The sequence below is a fragment of the Mycteria americana genome, chromosome 24, assembly GCF_035582795.1.
Source record: "Mycteria americana isolate JAX WOST 10 ecotype Jacksonville Zoo and Gardens chromosome 24, USCA_MyAme_1.0, whole genome shotgun sequence".
NCBI lineage: Eukaryota > Metazoa > Chordata > Aves > Ciconiiformes > Ciconiidae > Mycteria > Mycteria americana.
The window spans coordinates 5,705,589-5,727,093 of record NC_134388.1 but is presented as its reverse complement, the minus strand read 5'-3'; the positions used below and the strand labels follow the sequence as shown (position 1 = coordinate 5,727,093).

At 54.0% G+C, this 21,505-nt stretch overlaps 3 protein-coding genes and 2 non-coding genes across 6 annotated transcripts; 3 read left to right on the top strand and 2 right to left on the bottom strand.

Moving 5' to 3' along the window:
* Positions 1 to 814: 814 nt before the first annotated feature.
* Positions 815 to 9,589, top strand: PWWP3A (PWWP domain containing 3A, DNA repair factor). Of its 2 annotated transcripts, none has more exons than XM_075524015.1 (15): positions 815 to 892; positions 1,353 to 1,395; positions 1,879 to 1,974; positions 2,242 to 2,333; positions 2,678 to 2,748; positions 3,176 to 4,201; positions 4,777 to 4,896; positions 5,306 to 5,376; positions 5,874 to 5,950; positions 6,448 to 6,508; positions 7,024 to 7,099; positions 7,227 to 7,277; positions 7,719 to 8,149; positions 9,077 to 9,165; positions 9,410 to 9,589. In XM_075524015.1, exons 3-15 carry the CDS (start codon positions 1,918 to 1,920, stop codon positions 9,486 to 9,488), a joined length of 2,301 nt encoding a protein of 766 aa, XP_075380130.1. In that variant the 5' UTR covers positions 815 to 892; positions 1,353 to 1,395; positions 1,879 to 1,917; the 3' UTR covers positions 9,489 to 9,589. The 2 variants fall into 2 exon arrangements, with proteins under 2 accessions (XP_075380130.1, XP_075380131.1); XM_075524016.1 differs by lacking the exon at positions 815 to 892 and adding an exon at positions 1,104 to 1,128.
* Positions 9,590 to 11,686: 2,097 nt separating this feature from the next.
* On the bottom strand, positions 11,687 to 11,759 carry TRNAF-GAA (transfer RNA phenylalanine (anticodon GAA)). The gene has a single exon. It is a non-coding gene; the product is annotated as a tRNA-Phe (tRNA).
* Positions 11,760 to 12,036: 277 nt separating this feature from the next.
* On the top strand, positions 12,037 to 12,110 carry TRNAN-GUU (transfer RNA asparagine (anticodon GUU)). The gene has a single exon. It is a non-coding gene; the product is annotated as a tRNA-Asn (tRNA).
* Positions 12,111 to 12,234: 124 nt separating this feature from the next.
* NDUFS7 (NADH:ubiquinone oxidoreductase core subunit S7) lies at positions 12,235 to 16,382 on the top strand. The gene is made up of 8 exons (XM_075523943.1): positions 12,235 to 12,376; positions 12,752 to 12,788; positions 13,109 to 13,177; positions 13,641 to 13,758; positions 14,481 to 14,660; positions 14,744 to 14,790; positions 15,574 to 15,662; positions 16,175 to 16,382. Exons 1-8 carry the CDS (start codon positions 12,361 to 12,363, stop codon positions 16,270 to 16,272), a joined length of 654 nt encoding a protein of 217 aa, XP_075380058.1. The 5' UTR covers positions 12,235 to 12,360; the 3' UTR covers positions 16,273 to 16,382.
* A 592-nt stretch (positions 16,383 to 16,974) lies between these two features.
* GAMT (guanidinoacetate N-methyltransferase) lies at positions 16,975 to 20,451 on the bottom strand. Its single transcript, XM_075524380.1, has 6 exons — positions 20,122 to 20,451; positions 19,310 to 19,455; positions 19,166 to 19,229; positions 18,759 to 18,826; positions 18,164 to 18,274; positions 16,975 to 17,814 (listed from the first exon to the last, which is right to left on the bottom strand). The coding sequence occupies exons 1-6, from the start codon at positions 20,303 to 20,305 to the stop codon at positions 17,674 to 17,676; spliced, it is 714 nt and encodes a 237-aa protein (XP_075380495.1). The 5' UTR covers positions 20,306 to 20,451; the 3' UTR covers positions 16,975 to 17,673.
* Between the last annotated feature and the right edge of the window lie 1,054 nt (positions 20,452 to 21,505).

Genomic DNA, 21,505 nt, shown 5'->3' with positions numbered 1-21,505 from the left:
ACCGACGGAGATCTTCCGCTCGTTCTGCCTTAGTGTCAATTAGTTTTATTTGCCTTAGCGTAAAAAAACCCGACCCAGCCTTTTTGAGCAGGGCCTGCGTTCCGCGAGGACAGCCGGGTCTGCCAAGTAATCTAACCTAACAAAGCAGAAGACAAACCCTTGCCAGGCGGAATGAGACACAGCACCTTGGCCGGAAGCGCTGGGATGAGCGGGGGGGCTGCGGGGCCTCTGCCCCGAGGGCTCTGCCCGGTGCACGAAGCGCACCGAGGGGGAAGCGGGGGATGCGCCGGGGCGGCCTACCCGGCAGGCGGGCACCTCCCGGCCGCAGGGGCGGCGAAGAGAACCGCGGCCGGCTCGGCGGCGAGGCCCAGGGCGGGCCGGGGCCTGCCCGGCCGCGGGGCCTCTCGGGCCTGCCGGGGCCTGCCGGGGCCTGCCGGGGCGGCGGGAGCCTCTCGGGGCGGGCGGCCCGGGGCGCGCCCAGCTGCCGCACCCTGATGTCACGGCGCAGCCCTCCGACGTGACGTCACCGCCACGGCGCCGTTGCCATGGCGCCCGCAGCCCCTGTCGCCGTGGACGGGCAGGGGAAGCACTGACGCCCCGAGTCCTGACGTCACCGCCTCGGTGACGGCGTCCGCGGGGGCGGGGCGTGCCCCCAACCCTCCAATAGGAAGATAAGTAGGGGGGCGGAGCACTCGGAGGAGCGGACGTTCTGATTGGCTGGAGCGCCTGTGTTTTGGCGGCGGGAAGGAGGCGTCCTGCGCGAGAGCGGGGTTCGCTGATTGGCTGTTGCTTTGCCGGGGTGGGGCAGCGCATGCGCACAGCGGGGCGGGGCGGGCGGCCTGATATGGAGGGAGGTGGCGCGACGCTGCCGTCCGCCTCGCCTTCGCGCACGGTAACTTCCTCCCCCGGGGCCCTGAGGGGAGGGCGGCCGCTGGCCTCGGACCGAAAGGGGGGGAGGGCGGCCCGTCCCCTCATGGTGGGGCTTGAAAGGGGGGGAGGGCGGCCCGTCCCCTCATGGTGGGGCTTGCGAGGGGCGAGGAGGGGCCGCCCGTCCCCACAGCGCGGCGGGAGCCCCCCTGGCTGGGGGCACCGGGCCCGCTTCCCTCACGTCCCGGCCCTTACCTCACAGTGGGTCCCGGTGGGCACCGGTGCTGGGCGGCGGGAAGGGGCGGTGGAAGCCGGGGGGAAACCAGAGCAGGGCAGGGGGAGCCGGCTGAGGTGGAGCTGTTGGAGCCTCGTAGTTTCCCTAAACCGCGCGGCAGCGGCAGGCTTTGCGTCCCTGCCCCGAGCCCGCGGGGCTCGGTGCTTCAGTGCCGCGGTAACATCTGCTTCTTACTGTTTTTCGGCGGCAGGACCGCGTTCCAGCGTGCCGAGGAAACCGAAGTCTTCGGCTTTGTAAGTACAGGAAGATGTTCTTGTTCTTAAGGGGTCTTTCTTAAAGCCCCCCAAGTCTTTAAGAAACACAAGAGAAGTCTGTGGCTGGTTCACTTACCTTATAATTGTAAACTACGCCTAAAAATTGGCACAGCGTGGCGTAATTTGCAGGATGTGACAAGTGGCCTCCATTATCAGGATTTCGTAGTAGGCAGCTGCAGAATGTGCAGGCCTGCAGCAGCAGTTTTTTATTTACTTGTGACAGTATTTTCTACACTTACACGTTCAGTAAGACCTTCTTACATTGCACAGCTATAGAAAGGCATGCTATTAGAACTTAATTTTGGAGAATACATGCAAAGTAATATTAGTCCGGTGATCTCAAAGGTAAAATGATATATACCTGTAACAATGTGTTCTATTTAAATCCTGTATTTCTCTAAAAAAAGGGAAGACAAAAATGAACCAAGTGTTGTATAACTCTTTTATTCCCTTGTTCTTCAGAGCACGCTGGAGTTTTCCTTTTCTACGTGAAACACAGCCATGACAGATCAAGAGTACGTTCTTTGCATGTGGAGGAAGCGCTTGTGGCCAGCAAAGGTAAAGCAGATGTACAAATGAGGAAAGGTTTGTGGATAGAACTTAGAAATGGATGAAACAGTAGTAAGTAAGCAAGAGCTCTAAGTAAACATGTATATACTTTAAAAAAGAGCTAATCTGTATAGATCCTAATGCTGCAACCAGATACCGCGGAATATCAGTCCGTCCTGCGCTGCTCATATTAAAAATGTTTCAATGTCAGATCTGTCCTATAGTCCAACAGACTTGGTCAAGGGTTTTAAATGTGTGTTTTTCTCTCGAATGTAGGTTTTGCGTAAAACTGGGGCGGCTGGAAAAACATCTGTTGCTAATGCAAAGGAGACTTCTTTTCAAGTTGAAATACTTGGCTTGAAAGAACAGTTAAGTATCCTTGTAACCGTCGTACGTTTGCACTCTTAGACATTAAAAAAAGAAGTAATCCCATTATCTGAAGATACCTGTGAAATGAGATCATTGATTTACAGAAGGATTAGATGGCTAATCCAAAACCCGTTGCCTTCTCAGAGCTGGCCGTATACACCCATAAACAGCATACTGACAGCTCAGGCATTCTTCATGTGGGGTTTTTTTCCCCTTAACTTCTGCTAACAAATATGGGTTTTGGGGAAAAAAATATTGCAAGTTTATTGCCAGGTGAAAGCAGTGTTGTGCTGTTAGTAATGCTTAATGCTGTGATGTTTTCAGTCAGCTTTGTTGTTTTCAGGATTTGTGTGAACTGTGCAGATGCTGTACCGCTGAAGGAAGAACGTATAGAAAACATTGCCTCTAACTTAGGTGAGGAGATGTCAAAACATTTGCTGCCTTGTATATATTCTGAGGGTAAAATATACACAAAAGCTCAACCTGGTGGACAATAGTTATATATTTCACTGAGGTATTTATTGAGGGGTTTTTTTTGCATTTCTTTTCCTGTCTTTCCATCCATAAAGCTTGAAAATAGACTAAACCTGATCACAGCTACTTTTGTTCTTCCCTTGTGTAGTGTGTTGGAAGGAATGGTGAAGAAACTTGTGTGTACTTGCCCTAAAATAGGGTGTTGGAAGCTTGCTCTTTGTGTGTCTCTATATACTTTGCCTTAAGAATCACAGATGATTTAAGTGTTAAGTTGCATCTTAAACAAAAGATATATTATAAATACAATTTCTTATTTCTTGTAAACAAAGAAGGCTTACTGCATTTATTGCATATTCTTCTTCCTCAGATCAAAGGAATAATTCGAGTGAGGCTGTGGAAGAACTGAAATATCGCCGTTCTCTTAAACTTGCCCTGGATATTTTGACTGAAAAGGACTCACCCAGACAAGTACCGCGTTCAGAAGGAGGACCAAATACTCGGTTATCCCAGGAGAACAATGCAGGATCTCTGTTGTCTACACCCTTACGTAGATGTCGATCGCTTTTTCACTCTAAAGAAAAGTTGCAGCCTGAGACTTCCAAGAGGAAAAGAGAAGATAAAAATAACCCCAGCCTGAAGACTGATACAAAAAAACAAAACCAGAAAGGCTCTTTCCTCTCAGAGGAGAGCACTAAAGCACATGAAAGTGGAACAAACCCTTCCAAATGTGCTCCTGGGGACTTGTGTAACACATCAAACTCAGACAGTCAAAACTGCAAAATACCAGAATCGAAATCACTACCAAGACAGAAAAAAACCAAGCCCAGAATGCTGACAAAGTCCAAACCAGGAAATAAAGTCTCCCTTAAACCAAAGGAGGAAAAAAGTAAGCAAGGAAGAAGACCAAGAGGTGCAGGATCACCTGTGTCATGTAGGAATGATTTCCCCAAGGACCAAGCACAGCCGCTTGCTGAGGAAGGGTCTCCTCTGTCTGTCCCCTGCAAGTCTGACACAGTGGTACCTGTCAGAACAGCAAACGCCAGAAGTCAACCTAGAAGGACGTTCCTGGATTCCTCTCGTACAAGTGCCTCAGATGACTTGGAAAAAAGCATCAGCAGTGAGAGCGAAAGTCTAGCAAAGCAATTAAATGAAAGAAGAAAGCCAGGGAGTTTAAAACGCGTTAATGGAGAACAAGAGATCCGTGCAACTGCGTCCTCGTGCAGAAAAAGGAAATGCAGGAATTACCCTGAATCTTCATCTGGGCCTTCTAACCATGGGACGCTTCCTGATAGTTTCCCCTCTCAGCACAAAGAGGAGGAAAATAAGAATACTTCCCATGTGGTTATGAATAAAGTAAAGCAGTTTCAGCTGCCTGACTTTGAGGAAGATGAAGGTGGGCATATTGCTTGGGGAAGGGAAAACTTCATCCCATTTGATCGTCAAGCATTGTTACTCCTCTTGGAATGTTGCAGTGCTTTTGTGAATATGGCTCTTGAATTGCTGATTTCAATTCCTTTTGGCTTAAGTCTTGGAGAAGCAAAAAATGCCATCACGCGCTAGCATGGCATTTAGGTTGTCTGGAGTTGTTTAGGGTTTTGCATTGAAAAACTGTACTTAGTAATTCTTACCCTGCCGTAGAAGACTTGATAATTTCACACTTTTTTTTCTTTACTGCTGTCTAGTTAGTGTTGAGATGAAATGACCTTACGTAAAGGAACAGGCTGGTACAAACTCCTGAAACCAGCCTGTTCTCGTTCCTTTCCCTTTTTCATCTTTTATTCTGATTATTAGGCCTCTTCCTAGGCAGAGAATTGAGAGTGTGTGGCGTGACAGGCCTTTGTGTCATGGTGACTCGCGCTGCTGTGGGGTCACTTACACGGGGGTGTGTTTCACCTGGTCTGAAGCTGATACTTTTTTTTAAATCACTGTTCCACGCTTATGAGCACTGGTGCTTGCTGCTCTTGGCAGGACTGGAATCGTCTGACCTGTCTTCAAAGATAGTTTCCTCAGAGAGTCTCTCTCGCCTCTCAGCTCTGGTAGATGAAGAGGAGGAGGATGACGAACTTCCCAGTATTTTGTCACATCAAGGTGAGAGATCAGTGTACCTATATGAGACTTCTTCACCCAAGACTGATGTGCTCTTTTAGGGCATGACTGCTTCTAGTTTGCTGACAAGCTACGGTAATGAAACCTAACCTTTCTAGAAAGTGAATCCAGCTTTGGTCAAGCTTGGAATAAAATGCATTTCTTGGAAGGTTTTTTGAAGCAGAATGAAATGCAAATCATTGTGAAACTGGGCAAGGGCCTAGGATTGAAATGTCTGAGTTCCTGTACTCAGAACTACCTGTGCTGCATTTTGTGGGGTGGGGGGGTGCCCTGTCACCTTAGTTGAAACCTGTAAAAGATTGAAGTCCTGAAAGGAGGCTGATAGGAGAGGGCAAGCTAACTGTCTTGTCTTGTGTTTTTTAAAGAAAAATTACTTTATTTTTCATCATAGAACCACAATCAATTGAAGAAGGGATTTTGGTCTGGTGCAAATTGCGAAGGTATCCTTATTGGCCAGCAGTGGTAAGAACAGCTCGCTGCCTTCTTAGAGTGGTATTGGAAGGGGTCTGATAAGGAGCAGCTTACCAAGTTCTTGAGTGTCTTTTGCCCTTCTTGACTTGTGCAGAGCTGGACATGTTACAGATCTTCAGTAGAAGCGTTCCAAAGATAATAGAAGTAAATTTACGTATGACAAAAGCGCATAAAAAGTAAACGTGGTTGATTCACATATGTTTGTATCGGAGCAGAGGATTACCACTGAGCCTTTATACCTTGTACCGTGAATTAGGGTGGTTGTACCCAGCTAACGAAAGAAAGAGGATGGGTCCTGGTCCTTGTACGCTAACAAAAACGCTCCATTGGGGTAACTTGCTATTCTTGCCACTTTAAACTTAATTCTTCATATTTGTGTAACTTCCTTTAAATATGGGGTGTACTGTATAATATTGATGGAAAATGTTCCTGCTTTGTTAAGGGTATTAGGGTTTTAGAGTGCTAATGAGACTTTATCCTTTCAACAGGTAAAATATGTGAAGCGGAAACACAGAAAGGCATGTGTGCTGTTAATAGAAGGGAATACAAATGACAAGAAAAAAGGGTAAATGTTGCGGATTCTCATCACGTTCTGAACTTTCGGTTTCTTTTTTAGGCAGTGCCCTGTACTCTTCCTGGTACAGGGCAATTACACTGTCACTTAAAACCAAGGTTGATCTCGGAGGGAGGGACCAAGTAAGGTCAGGATTTGCAGGTGTGGGCTACGTGGTTTATCGTGCTGCCAGTGGAGACAGGCTGGCATTTGTGTGAACAGCTGACACTTCTGTGAGCAAGAAAAAAAGGGCTGGGCACCCAGCTCCTGTTTGTTACATGTGCCCAAACTTTCTGGAAGCACAGGCCTGCCTTTAGTTTTGTTTTAAAACCAGGTACTTCTCATTTGTTAAAGATAGCATAGTTTTAGCTTATTATGAAAACCAAAACTAGTAAAACCTGAATTCCTTATGAAACCTAATTTTCAGGGAGATGTGGAATTGCAGTAAACAAATAGAGGTGCAACTCAACTGCCTCTTTTCCCTAACTGTGTTTCTTTGTTTCATCAAGTTTCTCAGTATCTCTTAAGAATCTGAAGCACTTTGATTGTGAAGAAAAGCAGGACCTCATAGTAAGTAGTACCAGTAACGCGTAACTGCAAGTGTATATGTGTTGGGAAAAACCGAGTTGTATACAGAATGTATAACTGACCCTGCGGGAGGAGTGTGGTGCAGCTGGCTCGTCTGGGTTTGTTCGTGGTTCTCTGTTCTCTCTCACTCTATTCAACAAAGTAATTAAACATATTTGTGCTCCACAAAATGGAGAATAATATGGGAATGGGATCCCCTGACACCTTTTTCCATCTCGGTGAGGCTGCTGTTAAGAACACACATGTATGTGGAAGGCAGGCAGTTGCTTAGGACTCTTACTGCGTTTTCATTTGTGGGTTTTCTCCATACAACAAAGCCACTCTCGTGCTGCATGACAAAGCGATTGCAGAAATTGAATTTCAGGAGAATGCAGAAAACCGCAAGTAAACTTTGATTCGTTATCGTTAGCTTTTTTCTGTTACCTGGTTAGTGTCCTAGACCTAAAAGCTTCAATAGGCTGTTCTTGTCAGGACTGTAAATGGCTCTCGTTTTGTAGGAACGAGCCAAAGAAGATTATCGCCAAGAAATTGAATGGTGTATTCGATTGATTTCTGACTATCGAATTAGAGTAGGTAAGCAGATGAGTTGGATGATGTCATCCATTCTGATATGCATCAGAAAAAAGATAACACCAAAACTGTCAGCTTTGCTTCATAGGCTTAATTGAACTGATAAATGACCCTGTTTTGGGCTTTTTAGGTTGTCATTCTTTTACTGGATCCTTCTTGGAATATTTTGCTGCTGATATCAGTAAGTGAATTCTTTCTCTTTTGTATTCTTCTCTTAGCAGGTAGGTTTAGCTCTGATGTTTATGCATGTGTGTTGTTAGGCATCCGACCCAGTGAGGGGGTACCACTGAAATTGCTACACGCCATTATTGCACTCTAAGGCTTTTCGGTCCCACAACAAGAGTTAAATAAATACCTGATTGTCTGTAACAATCGATAACTGGTTACTTCACGTTGCAGAGTTTTTCAGAGCTCCTGTCAGAGTTTCAACTCCCTAATCTTTTTTAACGCAAAATTAAGATTTTGTTGGCGGTGGGTTTTTTACCCTCTTTGGTAGGGGAGGAAGAAAAACTTCTCTTATGCAAATATAAAATAAGGCACTTTCTTGATATGTGAGTATGTATGCAAGCAAGCCCTTTGTTTTGTGTATTTAAGTAAGAATGATTGTGGCTTTTCTGTTCAGGCTACCCAGTTAGAAAGGAAGGTTATCAAGGTTTAGTCCAAATGACCTTTCCAAACGTGGCAGAGGAAGATGTTGAAGAATCTTCATCAGAAACTTCACCTCAGAAGCCCTCCAAGAAACTTCTTCCTGACAGAACAAGAGCCGCTAGAGATAAAGCAAATAAAAAGATAGTGGAGTTTATAGTGAAGACTAAGGGGGCCGAAGAGCATCTTTTGGCTATTTTGAAAAGCAGAAAACAATCCCGGTGGCTGAAGGAATTCCTGAATTCGAGTCAGTACCTGACCTGCGTTGAAACTTATTTAGAGGATGAAGAACAATTAGACCTTGTAGTGAACTACTTGAAGGAAGTGTATCGTGAAATAGACACTAAAAATCTGCATCAAATAAATGGAGATGGAATAAAATTTATTTCAGATGTCCTTTTGCCTGAAGTAAGTAAACATGAAACACTGAGAAAAGTAAACGTTGAAGTAAGGAAGTGACGCTAGTGTTACGCGATTCGAGTGTCCTGCCTTGCGGTGTGTTTCCCAGGAACTGGGTGATGTTTGGGCTGGGCAGGTACATTCGTGCCTGCCCACCTACCAGCTTGGGTCACGGTCCCTTCAGCTCAAAGGGCATAAAACTCTGCTTCCTTTCTATGTATAGCTTGAGCAAAGAATCTTAAAACCAGGGCAGGAGGCTCTTAAGCCATGTTCATGGGCTGGTAATCGGAGAACAAACGTGTTTACATTACATGATGGAGAAAATAAATTAAAGTTCCTGCTGGCGCTGCAGGTGTTGGCAGTATTAGGCTGGCAGGGGTACGGGTGAGGTGAGAGATGGGGACCAATGTCATTCTAAATGCTGATTTTTAAGCCATTAGCGCAGCATGGAGAAGTTGTAGGTAGTGTGATGTTTTTGGAGGCAGAATGATTGCTTGCTGGTGCGTTTGGATTACTTCTGAAACTCTTCAGAGCTTTAGGGTTTGTGTTTTAATTTGGCAAGTCCTCTCTGGGTTTTCTTGGGTTCTTTGTGTGTGTTGGGGGGTGGGCTGTTTGTTTTTAGAGTTACATTTTTAGATCCTTACTGTTCTTTAGGAACTTTACTGGGAGAATGTTAGTAACTTCTGTAGAAAGAAAATTACTATGAAGACTGTCTTAATCTGGTTATAAACATACCGTCCGGGGAATGTTAAAGGACAAGTTTGTATTATTTGTTTAAGAGCTTGAGGTACCCAACAGGCAGTTTCCTCCCAAGTTTCCTAAGTGATTGAGGAACCTTATTCCAAAAATGTGCTCATCTGCTGAGACCTTTTCAGATCACTTGGTGGTAATTTAGTTCTTGTTTCACGAGTATAAATGAACTAAATACTTTTATAGGCCATCATTTATGCGATTTCTGCTGTGGATGACATAGATTACAAGAAGGCAGAAGAGAAATACATAAAAGGACCATCTGTGAGCAAAAGGTATCTTTTTAGTTTTAGTATTCTCTGAATTTTTCTTACTAGTTTGCTCTTTATATGGAAAAATGTGAGTATAAGGGTAGGAGAGTTCAGTATCCTCCCTTCGGTAGGGCAAGCTTCCTCACTGTCTAAGTAACAAGAACGTTTTCCACGTTTAATCGTTTTGCTGAGTTACCGTAACACGTTGCAAACTGTTTAATATGTTAAGATTATTTTTACTACAGAACTTCACTGTATTTCTTTTCAGGGAGAGAGAAATATTTGATGAAGAAATCCTAGAAAGAAAAAAGTGGAAGACCAAACTCGCATCCGCAGACAGCGTCTGAAGAGCGGTACAAGCTTTCCCGAGTTATCCTGGCACTGAGTGTGTATCATAAAGTGGTTATTTGTATAAAATGTGTAATTCTTACTTTTTAAAATCCGTGTGTATATCTTCAAAAGATGTAGCTGTTCTAACGCTGTACTAGTCGGACACAGCTGTATCTCCGGTCCTGGCTCTCGATGCTGTGCACTGCTTCCCCTGGTCTTGCCATGTTGAACTGCCTGTAAAAGACGATGCGAACCGTGTCGGAACGCTGAGGGTGTGCGGCTGCCTCCGTCCTCACCCATTCAGTGTGCTTACCGTGGAACTTGCAAAGACTGCGAGTGTTTGCAGAGCTCCTTGACAGAACACCGGGGTTTGTATGCATTATTTTGGCCAAACTTTGGCCAAGTTTTGGACAAAGGAAGGTGTTACCAGAAAACACGTACTGGTAAACTCTGTAGCCATGTATAGCCTGATGACTTTACTGCTACTGAATGTATGCAGGTTTCCTGGCTGAAAATGTTTCCAGCAGGTTGACTTCTTGCTTTACGTGCGTCTCAAGTGTGGGAAAGAAAATTGGTCCCTAAGGCTGCAATCTGAATAACAAAGGCTTTGTTTTTGTTGTTAGGACAACTGTAAAATTCAGTGGCAAAGGAATCCAATGTTTGCTTTAAAAACCAAAAAACATTCACTTTTCCCTTTACCAGCACAACCATTTTGAATGCTCATTTAATGGTTTTTGAGGCCACGATTTTAGGAACGCTTCTCCTTGTCTTAACTACCCCCTTGAATCACGCGTAGTTCCCTCCCCCAGCGCTCGCTAGGGGTGTTGCGTGTTGCAGATTGCCTTTGGCAGACTTGCGGTGTTACTGATAACTGTGTCGTGCTGAAAGCCCAATGACTGGTATTTTTCTATATTGTAATGAAAGTGTGATCTACTTGTGTGTCCAATAGAAACCAAGATGACTTGAAATTAAGGAAGAAGTTTAAATGTAAATTGGGATACAGATGTGTATTCTGGCTAGAGTAATTATCTGGATATATTTTGATTACACTTTTAATTACTCTGTACTCTCTAACGACTTTCAATATGCATTTGGAATCTGTATTCACATTATTGAAGGGATATGCACAAGTTCCTAAGTCATAGGAATCGAATAGATATTCAACAGGACTATTCTCTATTTTTCATTAAACGTTGTAACGCATTTTCTGTAGAATACAAAGACATAATGCCAAGGCGATAGAGCCGGAGCTCTAATCCTGGAGCTGCGCACTGCTCTTGCAGATGGAGGCAGCTTCAGCTTGGAAAGTGGAAGCTTCCAGGCCCTAAACCTGGCCCGTGGGTGCTGTCTGTGGTGATCGGGGATCAATGCATCCCTGGGATCCCCCTCCTTTAAAACATAACTGTGTGTAAAAGACCCTTCTTCAGACCGTGCCACAGAAGAACTCCCCAGTCACTTTGCCTTTTCCCCATCATTTTCATACCTTTTGGCCAATTTGATCTAACATGGACAAGTTCTCGTCTTAAAAATCAAACTGCGTCAAATGACAAAGAGTGCGCCTCAAATGTTTACATCTTTAAAAACCACTTCTGACTTTTGAACCAGCTGGTAAAGGTTGCTCGCAGTACTCTTCATACCTCGAGACCAAATTCAGTGTTGCGCTGTACAGAATTATGTGGTCTTAAAATCAATTAAAGTTGAAGTGAATCATCAAGGGCTCGTCATTACTTCTGTTTGAATACACTCATTTATTTTTTCAGCTGGGGGCTTTGGTGCGCATGGGCAGACGCTTCCACCCGACTTTTACATCAGGGGAAGATTATTTTTGTGTATTGGATAAAACTGTAGTACCACGTTTTACTTGCGCAGTTTCACGTAATTAAACGTAGGGGCGAGTACAAGAAAGCGAACTTACTGTTTTCTGCCCTTGTGCTTTATCTAAAACAGGTTCTCGTGTGCGTCGTCCCTGCCACGAGCCAGCTTGTCCAGATCCAACCCCTGCGCCGTCCCTCGCCGGAGCTGCCTCCTTCAAGGGTCCTGCCTGTGCTGGCTGTTTCTCGGATAGCGGTTGTTTCTAGGATATTAAAAAAAGATCGGAGCACGCTTTGGGGAGGGTGTGACGCGTCCCCCCACGCCGGAGAGCCGGTGGGTGCTGGGGGTTAAGGGAGCAGCGGGAGGCTGTGCGGCCCGAGGCGCGGGCAGGAAAAGGAGCAGCTGCCGAAACCCGGGATCGAACCAGGGACCTTTAGATCTTCAGTCTAACGCTCTCCCAGCTGAGCTATTTCGGCTGCGTGGAGGCGCTCTCCCCCCCCCCCACCCGTGACCCCCGGCGGGGCCGGGCCCGGTGCGGGTGGGCGCCGAGCACCGGGGGGGCCGGCGGGAGGGCCCGGCTGGGGCGGGGGGGCCGGGGCCGGGACACGGGGCGCGGCGGGGGCCGGCGGGAGGGCCCGGCTGGGGCGGGGCGGGCCGGGGCCGGGACACGGGGCGCGGCGGCGGCGTGGGGCGGCCGGTGCCGGCGCGGTCCCTGCCCACAGCGGCGGGCGCGGCGGCGGCGGCGGCAGCGCGGTCTCTGTGGCGCAATCGGTTAGCGCGTTCGGCTGTTAACCGAAAGGTTGGTGGTTCGAGCCCACCCAGGGACGATCGCTTCCTTTTCCTGCGCGGCAGCCCCTCCGGGGCTCCGCGGCACCGGGAGCCGCCTTCCCCCCCCCCCCCCCCCCCCCCCCCGCACTCGTTTTACCGCGGGCCGGGGCGGGGCCCGGCGGGTAGCCGCGGAACCCCCCTGCCCGCCCCGCGTTCCCCGCCGGCGCGCTGAGGCGGCGCACCGGGTCCGCGCCGGGCCGCTTAGCGGGTGCACCGCGCCCAGAGGTTGCCTGAAGGGCTGCGGGCGAGATGGCGGCGCTGGGCTGTGAGCGGGAGCGGGGCCGGGGCCGGGGCCGGGGCCGGGTCCGGGTGGAGGCCTCGGCCCTCTGCGGAGGGACTGAGCCGGGAGGGAGGCCTGAGGGGGGACCGGGCCGGGCTGGAGGCTCCGGGGCCCTGAGGGGGGACCGGGCCGGGGGCTCCGGGGCGAGGCAGCGACCACAGCTCTGCCCGGGGCTGACTGGCGTCCGCGGGGCTGAGGGCCCCGGGGAGCGGACGGGGGCCGTGGGCTGTCCCCGTTCCCTCAGGGCTCGTCTCCGGGGCGGGGGTCCCGCGTTGAGCTCTCTCCCCGGTTCGGGCCGTTCCCTTTCCCCGCGGTGACGGTCTCCGGCCGGAGCTGAGCTCTCCCGTGCTCTCCTTGCAGGTCTTCGCCTCCCTCGGCGCGGCGTGCTGGCCTGGCGGTGAGGGCCGGGGCTGGGGGGCCCTGGGTGTCCGCGCGTGGGGAGCCGGGGCGGTGGCACCCCCCAGCCCCGCAGCTGACGGCGGCTTCCCCCGTGCCGGGGAGCCCCGAGTGAGCCGTGCCGGGGGGGCGGGGGTTCGCTGGGGTTCTCCTCTCCGGCTGGGTTTGATCGGAGAGCTTGCTTGCTTGCTCCGTTTCTGGGGCCCCTCTGCTCCCCGCGGGGAGGGCAGCGGCGTGTGCTCCTGCGGGGCCGAGGTGGGGGGGACAGCGGGGGGCCTGCGCCGCCACGTCAGGAGGCGCGACGGCTTCTCTTTTTCGCAGGCCCGGTGCCGTGACATCTGTTCACACTCAGCTGCTCCATCAGACGCCGGTGGCTGACCACGCTGACAGGTAACGCTGGTGCTTCAGGACAGGTTCCTCAGCTGTGTCCTTCCTCCCACGGGTGGGGGATCCCAAGTGGTACGGGGGGAAGAGCCCTCCTGTTTGGCGTGGCTCTGTCTGCGTACGCGTGACAATCTTTTCCTCACTTCACTTCTTAAAAGCCAGGATTAACTGGCAGGCTGCTGTCAGTCTGTCAGCCCTGGGGATGAGCCCGCCAGGCACCCTCCGTAATCTGGGTACAGCCACAGAGGGGCTCTGCCTGAGCAACAAACTCCCTTGATCTCCCCACAGTGGGGGGGGGAAATAACCCTGTTATAAACACAGTCTCCAGCAGTAGCAGAGGCTGTGAGAGTGTCCGTAAGCAATGTACCACGGATTCTTTATGGGATGGCAGCTCCTCGAGGCTAATGATTGTATTCTGCAGTTACGCTAAATAATTGGAGACTGATACTACTGCGCCGTTTGTCTTCAGCTCTGTCCAAGTCCCGCAAAAGAGCTCAGCTGTTGTCCAGAAAAAATCCTACGTCCCCACTAGCAGGGGTGAATATATTGTCACCAAACTCGATGACCTGATCAACTGGGCGCGAAGGGTGAGTCGCTGAAGCTGGCGTGCTCCCTAGGGGGAAATGGTATCGGACGCTTTGAGGTGCTGGTGGGAAATGGGTTTGAGCCATCTCCTCCTCGGGATAAAAATAGGTTCAAAATTCTCCACAGGGAAATAGCCGAGTTTCTTAGCCAGAGGTTGACATTTGGGGTACTGCGTCAGAGCGGGAGAGAGACGCTTAACGTGAGGGTGCTGGAAAGCAGCGCGGGCTGCCTGTCTAAAGAGAGCTGTCCTTTGGTAACAAGCAAAAGGCACTTTCTGGTTTTACCTAGTCCTGGCAACGAGCGGCGGCTCTGCGCCGTGGAGAAGGCTGCACAGGTGACGCTGCCCTGGATGCAGCGTGCTCTGGCTTAGCTGAGTTTTGCCTTCCCAGTCACCGCTGCTCTTGCGCGGGGCTCCTGAGGCGGCCGCTTTAGCAGCGTGAGACGTAAAGGGGAGCGTCTACGGCTTTGAGCACGTTCAGCGGCTCTGAGGCTGCCAACGCACAGGTCTCCACACCCCTCTTTCCCTGGAGCCGCGGGTTTTGCTCTCCTGCGTAATGGCAAACACCGTTTTTGTTTACGATGCTCTGACTAAACAGACCTTGAAGCTTTCCTTGTTCTGTTTCCTTTTCTGTCTGGTCAACTCTTGTTCTTTGAGTCACCAGCCCAGGGCCTCAGTTCCCGCTTTCAGTGTTCTTACCCATAACCCGCGTCTCTCCTGCTGCAGAGCTCCTTATGGCCGATGACGTTTGGCTTGGCGTGCTGCGCCGTGGAGATGATGCACATGGCGGCTCCTCGCTACGACATGGACCGCTTTGGGGTAGTGTTTCGAGCTAGTCCCCGGCAGGCTGATGTCATGATCGTGGCCGGTACCCTGACAAACAAAATGGCTCCGGCTCTTCGGAAGGTACGGGCTGCGGTGGATGCCTCGCGCAGGCTGCGCGCGCTGGATGCAGGTGGAAAGCGGTCTGACGTGTCTGTGTTCTGCAGGTCTACGACCAGATGCCGGAGCCTCGCTACGTGGTCTCCATGGGGAGGTAAGTGCCGGGACGTCCTTGTCGCCCTGTGCTGCGTGGGAGAAATCTGGTGTCTCTGCTTGAGTGGGGAGATGAAGGGAGGGGAACCCATTTCTCATTTGTATTTCCAACCCCTTAAATTACATGAAGAGGCCTTGTTACAAGCGAAACGTAAAGACCCTTCGATTAGGGCGAGGAGAATGATGGCTGTCAAGTCGCTGTGAACTGCAAAATCTTCCCAGTGAAAGATTCTGGGGTTTTTGCAGCTGTCGGAGTCTGGGGACTTCATACATCCAGAATCTCAGAATTTGCATTTAGATAAAAGCTTTCAAAATATTTCTGCTGTGCAGCATGAAATCTGAGCTCCCTGGAGCTCTGGCGTGGTGGAACTGACAACTCGTTCGTCTCCCGGAGCTGCTGGGGCCGAGGACGGCCGTTTCGCCAGGGCCCGGAGGGGACAGAACGAGTTCTAGAAACGCTCTGTGCGGCTGTGGCAAAATAAAAAAGGTTTTGCAGTAGAGGGGAAGGACCCTCTGAATATCTGCTTTGTAAGAGTAACGAAAACGGTGCGGTTTGCTTTCGTTCAGCTTGAAGCGTAACAGCCCGTGAGCGTAGCCTCTGCCTTCCAGCCACGGCGTAAACCTTGGCGTCCGCTCCGCCCCTTGCTGTCAGGCCTGTCGGGTGGCTCCTCGCCCCGCAGCGCTCGGGTGCCAGGGTCACCTTCTCCTTTGCCCCCTGCTCATCTTTCCCCCGGGCTGCTGAGCCGCATTGAACAACGCGCCGAAACCCGCCCGTCTCTTGCAGCTGCGCCAACGGCGGGGGTTACTACCACTACTCCTACTCCGTGGTGAGGGGCTGCGACCGCATTGTGCCGGTGGACATCTACGTGCCAGGTAGGAAAGACAGCTTCCGCGTGCCACCGCGTGCCACCGCGCCAGCTCAGAGAGGAGGGGACTGAAGCTCATTTTGTGCGTTTGGACGGTGCTTGGTGTCGTTTTTAAAGATCTTTCGTGTTGCTAAAGTTGCAGATGCTTCAGTAAGATCTGCCTGGGCTTTCCAGTAAGCGAGTGGCGTTCTTCTGGTGATGTTACTCGCAGTAACTGTTGCGTAAAGTGTGGGCTATAGATGAGTCGACCCCGTGCTCTCCTGTGAGATACCACCTTGCTTAAAAGCAAAGCGTTTCTACGCTTTATAAAGACTTTCTCGAAAAACCCCACCCCTTTAGTTTCTTTAAACTACAGAAGCCCTCTTGCTTTTATGAACTCCGCAGCCTGTGACATACGCAAAGCCAGAGGGAAATCGCAGCTTGCTTTGGGGTAAAGCCCGTGGCTTGTCGGTTCGCCTTCTGCTGGCTACGTTTCGGTGCAGCTAGCAGCCCCGCGGGCTTCCTTCTTCTCTCTCTCAGGTTGCCCGCCTACTGCTGAAGCTTTGCTGTATGGAATCCTGCAGCTTCAGAAGAAAATCAAACGGGAGAAGAAGATTCAGATCTGGTACAGGAAATAGCCTCTTATTTATGACCTACCCACTGACTGCCCGCCTGGGGCACCTGCTTGCATTCGTACGCACAAGAAATCTGTATTCTCACAAGCCTTCCAATAAAACTCTCCCTGGTTAAGATGCTCTCCTGTCGTTAATGTATCCCTCTTATCTAAAGAGTTTTAACTCGTTTAAAAACTGAATTAAAAAGCAGGAGTTGAATTTGTTGACACGCAGCGTGCTGTTTCCTGGGCTGAACAGCCTGTGAGGGAAGGAGAGCGTTGGCAGTTACCTATCGCGACAGAAATGCCGTGCCAGAAACCTGGGCCTTGCTCTTTGGCTTTGTTAGGAAGTTTTGAGACCAACGCACGTCCAGGTGAACCCCGAGGTCTCCCTGAGCTCGTCTCTTACTCACCGCCTGCTTTTTGTTTATAATTCCCACAAAGGATCTCGTAAATCCTTTATATCTGTGTGCACAGCAGCCAGAAATTAATTCTATTCTGTAACGTAAGTGAAATATTAATGCTTAAAATCAGAATAAGACTAATAAAAATGAAGGCTGCAGCACTCCTTAGCACAGTAGGAATAAGGCAGCCCACGGCGGGCTTTGGTACTGGCTGCGTCCCAGGAGCCGGTGTGGTGTTCTCCCGGCAGCCTGGGCCAGGAACCGTCGCTGCAGAATTAACGCACGCGCTTTTGAAAGACAAATAAATTGCTCCGAAGCAGCCGTGGTGTGTTTCGCTCCTTTTTAATGGATTTTATCCCTTCTGCCTAGAGAGAGGAAACGTCATTTATGCGCTACTGAACTGCAGGGAGGTTGTCGGGATCAGAACTTGCTGCAGTGAGCTTTAGCCAGAAGTGTCGGGAAACTTCACTGGGGAGTTGCTCCCGGAGCAGCTGAAATGCCTCCAACGGCCCCGTCTTCCCCCTTTCTCCCGCCTGGTTTAGGCTATTTGGCTCGCGTGTGGAAAGCCACCCCTGATTTCTAAAAATGATTCCGTTTTTAGAGGAAACGTCCTTGAACCCCTTTGGCTAACGGCTCCGAGCTACGCTCTTGAATTGCAGCTTCACTGAGGTATTTGGAGACGAGGGTGAGCCTGGAGTGGAAACCGGCCTCTGGGACGGACGCCGGGTGGGACCTTCCTGCTCCGCAGAGCCCAGAAGACCCCTCCGGGGCAGGGGGCTGCATGGGCTGGGTGACGCCCGCGGCGGGGCAGGGAGTCCAGGAGCTCCCCTGGAGACCCAGGACTTCCATCCCAAGCCTCCAGCCATCCCCGCCCCCCGATAAATCAGCTTCAGTCTTCTCTCATGAGCATCGAAGGAGATAAGAGCTTTTCTCCTCCTCGAAGTGCGCACAAGCAGCCTCTCCTCTTTAGCGTTTGCTTCCTGGCGGCTTTGGGGCAGCCGAAATGGATGCTGCCGGCACCCTCAGTGCTTAACGACGGTGGGTGTGATCATCTTGGGGAAGGAGTAGTACCTGCAGTCCTTGGGGGGGACCAGGTCCATCACCGTCGTGCTGATTTTCTCCTTCTTGAACCCAGCCTCCACCAGGTGCCCGACCTGGGTCTCCTGCGAGAGAGGAGGGGCGGAAAGGAGCAGCGATGGTTTGAGCTGCCCGGCTGCGAGCAGGGATGCTGCTGAGCCTCGGCCCCGCACGGGACAGTGCGAGCAGCCGGGTGCAGGGGACCCCGTCTTGGGCAAAACCCCTCTGACCTTCCCGAAAATGTTCCCTGCTGAGCCCCAGCCCTCACGGATCGGTTAAACGGCCGTGGAGTGCTCCGGCTCGTGCCGCTCCACGGCCACGGTGTCGGGCGAGCACCCAGGGATGCGGGAGGTGCACCGGCTGACGGGGCGGCTTTGGGGACCCCGGGTTGGACTGGGGGTGCCAGGCCCTCCCCACCCCGGGAACAAGGCTCACCTCAAACATTTTCTCGATGTCGGTGTACTTGGTCTTCAGCAGCTCTCCCCAGGAGGTGAGGTTGCAGTAGGTGAGGACCCCGCCGGGCTGCAGCAAGCGGAAGGCATGGTCCTGCAACAGGAACGGAGGCGGGGGCTGGCTCAGCACCCAGCACGCTGCCCTCGCCTTGTGCAGCACCCCTCGCTCAGCACCCGGCCCCCGCCTTGCCCCCCTCCAAGCTCTCGCGTCTCCCCGCAGAGCCGGCCGTCGCCCCAGCCCTCCGCACCCTCCTGCTGCTCCCCTCCGGCCGGCTGTGACCGCGTGGACCGAAAGTGCTGCGATGTCACCGTCGTGCTGGGGACATCACGGGGACGTGGGGGTTTTCCAGAGGGCACTAAGTCCCGGGCGGCAGGGAGGGTGTGGGAATGGCGGGGGCTGCAGACCAACGCCCGGCTCTGGCTTTGACTCCTGAGCTCCCAAATTCTCCTCCCTGCCCCGTGTCCCCCCCATCTCCCCCAAACCCACCCGAGCCGGGGGCTCCGGCCCCTCGCAAAGGGCAGAGGGAGGTGCGGGCGCTGCGGGGCCGGGGTGCGGGCGCTGCGTCCTGCCACGTTACCTTGATGAAGGTGAACTGATGCGTGTGCCAGGTCTCCTCCGACAGCGGGTAGGTGTCGTACAGGATCCCTGCCCGGGAACACCGGAGACCATCGGTTAGCCGGGAGAGACCACCGAGGTGCCGGTGGAGCTCACGTGCCGGGGGGAAGAGCCCCCTTCACGGCCTGTTGCTATTTTTTCCTATTTAAATTTGCACCCAATGCCTCTGATCCCCGGAAGGCAGCGATGTCCTGCTCCCCAGGACAAGGTGCCGCTCCCCAGGGACACCGGCTGCTGCCCGTCCCCATCCCCCCCACCGTGGGAGGGAGCCGGGCTGGGTGCTCGCCTGCACCCCGAGCTCTGCCATGGGGACCCCCGCCCCGCCGCCCCCTCCCCGGTCCCACCGGGCTCGGCTGCGCGGTGCCTCACCCCTGAAGTGCCCGTCCGGCAGCATCGGCACAACCTCCTCCCACAGCCCCTTCAGGGCCACGACCTGCGGGCGGGACGGCAGAGCGGTGAGCCCCGGCCGCAGGCACCCACCGGCACCGCGCACCGGCACAGCCCACCCCAGACCTTGTGCGGCTGCGTCCTGGCCCACTCCTCCAACCGCCGGAAAACCCCCTCGTTGCACTCGATGATCCAGTGCTCCTCGATGTCGAACTCCTCCACCTTGGTGGCGGCGATGGCCATGCCGAAGCCCACCTCCAGCACGCGGCCGCCTGGGGACCAGAGGGCGGCTGGGGGGGCTGCGCCTCCCCGGGGACGCCGCGCGGCCGGTGCAAGCCCAGCACACACAGAGCTCTGGTTTTCCTCCGCCTCGGACCCCCCCAGCCCCAAATGTTGCCCCGCTCTTTCCCTGAATGGGGCTTTTTTTGGCGTGGGTGGGAAAGCGCGGCGCTGCCCGTGCTGGGGTGAGAAGCCGGGAGCAGCCCCGTGTCCCCGTCACCCGCTGCCTCCCCGGCTGTACCCCGCAGCGGCCCTTTGCCCCCATCCAACCACCCCTGGGCGGTTGCAGCGGGAACGAGCAACCGCTTGCGGCAGCGCTGCCAAAACCCTCCCTCCGCCGGTGCGTGGGGAACGCGGCCCGAAAAGCGGCAGGTCCCGGCCGGGCCCTGCTCTGCCCCCGCGGGCGGCCGCAGCCCCCTCCCCGCGGCCCCAGCCCCTTTTGGGAATGTGTCACCCTGACACGAGAGCACAAGTGCCACCGCGGCCCCGCGCCCACCGTCGCCGCGTGGGGAGCGCCGGCGGCGAGCGGGGTGCATGCAGCGGGGTCCCCCGGCGGCAACGTTCCCCCCCCCCCCCATCGTTCGCTCGCGGGAAAGCTGCCCACTCCCCACGCCCGAGCACCCCACGGCACAGCCCTGAGCCCGCGGGGCTCCCGTTACCCCTCGACGCGGCCACGGCCGCCAGCGAGTGCATGTAGGGGGTCTCCCAGCGCTCCATCACCGGCTTCCCCAGGATCTCCAGGTGGGCGTCCGGTGCATCGTAGCCGGCCACCGCCTCCCGCCAGGCCGCCCGGCAATCCTCGCCCTCCGCAAAGATCGGCCCCGCTACCGGCCGGACGCTCATGGCTGTGCCGCCGCTGCGGGGAGGAAAGTCCGCCGGCTGGGCTCAGCGGTGCTGGGGGAGGGAAGGGGCCGCCTGGCTCTTGGCCGGCTTTAAATAGCCGGGGCCGGAAAAGTGCTGAGCGTGCACGGCGGGCTGGGGCCCTTCTGCGTGAAAGGGATCCCTTATCAGGAGCTGGGGCCGGGGGCACCGCGGCGCAGGCAGGGGCTGCCAGGCCCGAGCGGCCACGCAGGGCTGCCTGCAACCGGCACGGCTGGGCGGCAGCGACCGGTGCCCCACGTCGGAGCGGGGCTGCATGGGGTGGCTGGGGGGGTGCAGGGGACGGGGCCCGCTCCTGGGTGGTCGGCGGAACCGTGCTGTGCGTGGCCGGAGCGGGAACGACCAGCACACCTGCGTGGCGGAGCTGGGCTGGATCAGGGCAACTGGGGGGGCCACCGAGGAAGGGCTTTTCCTCCGGGCCTGTGCCATGCACCGGGGCTGTGCCACGCACCAGGACCACGTGCGGTGCTGTGCCCCACGCTGTGCCATGCTCTAGGGCTATGCTCCGGGGCCGTGCTGTGCTCTGGGGCTGTGCCCCACGCTGTGCCACGCTCTAGGGCTATGCTCCGGGGCTGTGCCGTGCTCCGGGGCTGTGCCCCACACTGTGCCATGCTCTAGGGCTATGCTCCGGGGCTGTGCCCCACGCTGTGCCACGCTCTAGGGCTATGCTCCAGGGCTGTGCCCCACGCTGTGCCACGCCCTAGGGCTATGCACTGGGGCTGTGCCGTGCTCCGGGGCTGTGCCCCACGCTGTGCCACGCTCTAGGGCCATGCTCCGGGGCTGTGCCCCACGCTGTGCCACGCTCTAGGGCTATGCTCTGGGGCTGTGCCCCACGCTGTGCCACGCAGCAGGACCACGCACCAGGGCTCTGCCCCACGCTGTGCCATGCTCTGGGGCTGTGCACCGGGGCTGTGCCATGCACCAGGGCCGCGCACGGTGCTGTGCCCCACGCCGGGCTCTGCACGGTGCCACGCTCCACGCTAGGCCACGCACCGGGGCCGCGCACAGCGCCCCGCCCCACGCTCCTCCGTGCACAGCGCTGTGCGCGGCAGGGGTGACCCGGACCCCCCCCACGGCGGAGCCGGGCTGCACCGGACGGGGAGGAAGGGCTGGTCCCGGGGGGCTGCAGGCGGCGCTGAGCCAGGCCCCGGGCCGGGGGGAGCG